Raw genomic sequence first — 6,129 nt, 5'->3', positions numbered from 1 at the left:
GCAATTACCTTATTTTATTTAAAGTGATGATATCATTAAAAAATTTTAAAATAAACTCAAATTGTAATAATAAATAGGTAAATAAAATCAAATGAGAAATCATAGTAAAACAAACTCAAAATGTAAAGATTTTGTTCATAAATAATAACACCTTTTTCAAATCAAGATATCTAATAGAAAATATTATTCCTTGGAAATCATTAGAATATCAAATTTTGGTGATGATTAGAATCTCAGAATTAAATAAAAAAAAAAACCATATATATAAGAATGAATGAATGGACCAACTATAAATTGTTACAAATTTAAGGCTGCTGTCCCTTCGTTTTTCGGTTTTTTCCACCTAAAATAGGTATTTTTTTTAAACTTGGATTGCTCTGTTCATGCTTTTTGTATTCTTTTTCTTTTCTCTATACGTTGCAACTTGCAACAATAATTAATAATAAATATAAAGACTGAATATAATTAAATGAATGACTTACTCTAAGAATGTTTGTATGTATAAATTTAAATAGATGGGTCGTGGAAGAATAGCAATGGAGCTGATTGAGAAGGAAAAAGCTCGGAAGGCAACATTCCTAAAGAGAAAGAATGGATTAATAAAGAAAGTGTACGAATTCTCCACACTTTGTGGTGTTGATGTTTGTGTAATCATCTATGGCCCCAGCTTTGATGGAGGAAAATCCAGCGAACCTGAAACATGGCCCCAAGATCCTAAGGAGGTACAGCGAATCATTCAAAAGTACCATAACACAACGATTGATAGACGTCCTAGGATCTATGATGTTCAAGAGTATTATAGAGATAGGGTTAAGAAGATTGAAGGTGAGATTTCTAAGGTGCACAAGGAGAAGCTTAAGATCATGTATCCTACTTGGGATGACTCTTTCAATGATCTTAGGGAGGACCAATTGAGAATGTTTCTTAGCATTTTGGATTCTAAGATTCTTGCTTGCAATCAAAGAATCAACATGCTAAAGCAAGATCCTAAGGGAAAAACAATGGTACAATCAAAACCCAATTTTGAGGATGTTGTTGCTTCATCAAACCCTTTCATGCCAAACATGCCTCAAGCACAGTTTCTTCCTCATCTTCCCATGACACCCATTATTGATGATACCGCCCAATTACCATTCTACCCTTTGCAAGTAGGGCAAAGTTCATCACAATCTTCCCCTCTTCTTTTTGACCAAAATTGTGGGACTGTGGATTGGGGTGCTTGTAGCACTCATGACAATGGAGATGGAAGCAATCATTACAAAGGGAATATACAATCAATTGAGCCATATAGTTTTGCTCTATCACAATATCAAGATATGCCTCACGAGTTTCAAGCTCTTAATGCACTACATAATGCAAATATGTTTCATCATCAAGTTCAAATGTTCAACTACATGCATGAAAGGAAGTAGGCCTTAATGTTTCAAGTATTGGTGTTTCGTTTTATCCTCTTTTCTCTTATAATTGGTCAAGTTTTTTTACCTTTTATTTAAGCACTTTGTCTTTGATTGAATGTAATTTAGCATTTTCCCATACTTTCATAATATATTCATAAAGAGATAAAGATATTCTCATTTGTGTAATGGTCATTCGACACCTAGCCCTTCTTTCCAAACTTGGCAGAGCTTGTCCCAACCATGACTAGTGAAACTTAGATGGAGTCACATGTGAGATAATAAAACCTTGTAATCAAGCCTTCTTATAAGAAATACACGGTTTTATATATTTTAATATTGTCAAAAAATTGATGTTCAAATTTGTAATCAATAATTTTTATTCTGATATATTGAAAAATATCTATTCACAATTGATTTAATATATAATAATTAATAATTTTTTAATGTATATATTTTGAGTTTATTAAAATAATTGTTTTGTAATAAATCAATAATCAGACTATTTATATTGTGTAATATAATTAAAATATTAACTAATGAAATATATCTATTGAATAAAATATTTATTATCACAAAAAAAATAGAAAAAGGTCATACCGTAAAGTGAAATGAATATTTTATTAAAAACACATTTAGTTAAAGGTATAATAGTTGAATTTGAATTTCCTAAATTATTGGGTATAAATAACTCTTTTGTTACTAAAATTAATTTTGTAAAATATTTATTGTGTGAATATTTGTAGATATAGATCAAATTTATTTTAATATCCAATTAAAACTAAAATTGAGTTTACCTCAATTTTAAAACCTAATTCAAGAAATAAAAATATTTTTATATTCATAAATTATTTAGACATATAACAAAAAAATATAACTACCTGAATATAATATAAACAAATTTTGGAATAACTATATAATACTTTATTAAATTTTTTAAATCAAATAAATTGATAAAATAATAAAATAAAAATTTAATTTTTAAATTAAAATAATAAAAAATATATTTTATAAAATTACAAATTTAATAATGTTAAATAGAGTTATTCATACACAATAATTTAGTCTTTTAAATAAAGTTTTTTTTATTTATTTTAGAAGATAAATCTTTGTTGTAACAAAATCATTTTTTATATTCATTTTTTTAACTAATTAAAAATTTCACTCTCTAAATTTATTGAAAAATTAATATTCAACATAAAAATATTTAAGTACAAATTAAAATTATGTCTAAATATATCTATTAGTTTTGAATTCGTACGTAAATCGTGCTTGGGTGCTGAATTGTGTATTTGCATGTAAATTAGGTGAAAAAACGTAATTCATGCTAAGGTGGGACGATTTACATACAACTTGAAAAACATATTGGTTTCGGATCATTTATGTGCATTTGTCCAATAAATTTCATGCATAAATCGTCCTGAGATAACATGTTTCATGTATTATCTAACTCACATTACCTTGGGACAATTTATATATTATATAATTTAGGGGATTTACATTTTAAAATTTCATTTAGGAAATTCATGTAAATTTAATTTTTTATTATTTTATTTAAATAAAAAAGCCTAATTTATATTGAAGATGGTCCAAAGCATTTAGAAGGATGAGATATTTTTGGCATTCTTTGCAATCCAATCCATGTTTTGTTACTTCTCTGTGTGAGAAAAATTTTTAAAAATAAAATTAATTAATTAATTTATATCTCTAAAATAAATTAAATTAACTTTAAAAGTATGAGATTTTATGATTTAATTAAGGGTAAGGGTTAACTTATATAGTTTAAGGTTTGAGAGTACAGAATTTGGGTATAAGTTTAAGGTTATAATTATTATGATTTTGTACGGTTTAAGTTTTAAACTTTTAGATTTAAAGTATATTATCATTTATTTGATTTGTTTTTTTTTTTAACAAGAAATTAATTTCACATAGTGCTGCATTCTTTATGTTTTTTTTTTTAAAGTGTATTAATATTTGTTTGTATTGATATACTAATATTTGACGTATTGAGTCCAAATTTATTTCATTTATATTGTACATGTTAATATACATAAAGAGAAGTTATAATAGTAGGTTGATCAGCGCACTTTCATGATAAATCTCAAATTAATGAGTTAATAGGATTTAAAATTATATACTGATATATTTTTTATAGCGAATGAGTGTAAAATTTCATCGCTTGTACTTAGTATTATTTTCATTTCATATTAGTTATTTTTTTATTTTTATTTTTGTTGTAAATTAAGTGTCGTTTTTTAATTTCAAAAAGTCATTAATTAATTTTTATATGTTATGCCCATTATTGTTAAATTTATTTATATTTTTAATAAAATTTAATAATTATCTTAATATTTATTTATGTATAAGTTGTTGAGTTTAGTAAATAATAATAATAATTTTAATGATGACAAATATAATTTCACTAAGTTGATAGTTTAAAAGTATTGTATGCTATTCTTATAAAAATTTGAGTTTTATCAGAACTCTTCTATTGTTTTTGCATATAATATTTTAGACAATATTTTTATATTAGAAGGATATTTCTCTAAGAAAAAGAGCTACATATGAGAGTGACCAATTCAGTTCTTTTTATAGTTTTAAAATTGTTTAATATTATCTCCTTCATAGTTTATCATTGAATATTTTATTTTTAAATTTTATCTTTTTTTGTTTTATTTCAGTAAAAAAAAGACATTTAAGTGAGACATTAAAAAAAAGTCATAAAAAAAAACAAAAAAAGATACTTAAAGAGAAAAACCAAAGTTTATGTCTAATTTTTTTTATTGTATTTCTATTTTAAATTTTGTATATGAGATGTATCTCTTGTTAAGTTGAGTGAGTCTAGAGAGTGAACCTAGCCAAATTAAAATTGGTTAAAAATTTGATTTGTCCCTCATAAGATTATATTATTTGAGTCCTTGAGAATTGGTGTTTATAACATTTAAAAAGATAAGATGTCAACGGAACAAGGTGAGAGTGGGAGATGCCTCCCTGCTCCCGTCCCCATCCCCAGATTTGCTCCTCGTCCCCCCTTCGTTTCTCGCTGTGGAAAATATTGCTCGCCATCCTCATTCTCCACAGAGCCCCATTTTTGGCGGAGACCTATGTTCCATTTATCTGATAGCTCTAACTAATTATTAATTTCACATGAATAGAGCTACAAGCAATGTGAGTTTTTCTATTTTGATGCCGTAATCGAATGAGAATTTAGAATAGATAAAAAAGAGGTCCGTGGGATTGACGAGAGGGGGGGGGCTATTAGTTTTTTTGAGTTCTCTTTTTTGAGTTTCACTTTTAGTTTGAATAACAGAAAAAAGACAAATTCCTCTTGCCGCTGAGCTCCCTTTCTCCTCGGTTCACAGAACAGAGACAAAATGTAGCTGCTTCAACTTCAGCCACTCGAATTTTTGATATTCCTTTTTATTTCTCATCAAACGAATGGCATCTTCTTCTGGAAATCCTAGCTGAAGCAAGCTACGTCTGAGTTAAATTTGGAGATGGAAGTTTTCTTTCGTTTTTCGGAGGTGAAGACTAAGCTCATGAGCTTATTATCCTAGGTCGGAACAAGTTGATAGGAGCTCTTTCTTTTTTTTCATACTATAAAAAAAAGCAAGATTTTATACCAAAAATCTAAATGACAAGATGGTGACTTCTTTCGAAACGAGGCAGTCAGGGGACGCAACGGCGAGCCAGAGGACAAAGCAATGACGAGGTGGGAGACGCGTGAATAGAGAGGAGAATGGATACGACGGCAGAGTTATGAAAAAGAACACTGCAAATAGAGAGTACGACGCAGTGAGGATGATGGCACAGTGAAATGTGACAATGCGGCGAGAAGAAAGAGTGGCGAGGGAGTGGCTACATAGAGGTTGGATGGAGTATAGACAATATTAGGGATCTCTGAATTGAAAAAGGGTTATGCAAATGAGAATTAGAATAATTCAACTATTTAGGACAATTCAATAAATTTATGAATTTCGGGAATTAATGGAATTCCCGCGTGTCGAAGAGTTTTGCCATCCCTATATATAAATTACATGGTACAAGATAGTTAAATTAGGATACATAGTTGTGTCTTTTTCTCCTTCTTGTTTTGTTTTTATTTTGGTTCTTTAGAAAATAAAATGAAATTGTCTCATACATAATCAATCTTACATATTGAAGATAAAAAAATTATGTTTTATTTTTTTATTTGAAAATTAATGGATCAAATTTAAAAAAAATTATGGATTCAACCCTTATTTTCTATGTCTTAAAGAACCTTTATAATTGAAAAGAAAAAATTAAATTAAAGATATTCTTAATTATTATTATATAAAAAAATTAAATAATCTTTTAATTTTTAAATATTACACTTAGCGTAGACTATAAACATTTATTGAATCATTTTTAAAATATTTTGTTTGAACTCCACTTTATTATACTAAAACAGTAAAACTTTTATTTTATAGTTATATTATATAATGTTAAATGTTTTAGAATTTAGACAATGACAGATTTAGAAATCTTATAAAGAAGACCGAAAATACAAAATTAAAAGTGCCATATTAAAACTGAAAGTTTTAATAAAAAAATAATTATATATTTTAATATTATTTTAAACTAAAATTAATTTTTAAAAATTCATTTATATCAAAATTTTTTTCATAAAATTCTAATTTTTATTCATATTATAAAAGATATAAATAAATAATATAAATTATTTTCTCTAATATATGATAATAAATGAAAAAAT

General features: G+C 26.4%; 1 protein-coding gene across 1 annotated transcript; it reads left to right on the top strand.

The window, feature by feature from the left end:
* Positions 1 to 515: 515 nt before the first annotated feature.
* LOC107470541 (agamous-like MADS-box protein AGL82) lies at positions 516 to 1,412 on the top strand. The gene has a single exon (XM_016089939.3). It carries the CDS (start codon positions 516 to 518, stop codon positions 1,410 to 1,412), a length of 897 nt encoding a protein of 298 aa, XP_015945425.1.
* The last annotated feature ends 4,717 nt before the right edge of the window (positions 1,413 to 6,129 follow it).

This window comes from Arachis duranensis, chromosome 10 (assembly GCF_000817695.3).
Source record: "Arachis duranensis cultivar V14167 chromosome 10, aradu.V14167.gnm2.J7QH, whole genome shotgun sequence".
Taxonomy (NCBI): Eukaryota; Viridiplantae; Streptophyta; class Magnoliopsida; order Fabales; family Fabaceae; genus Arachis; species Arachis duranensis.
This window is presented reverse-complemented; position numbering and strand designations above follow the sequence as displayed.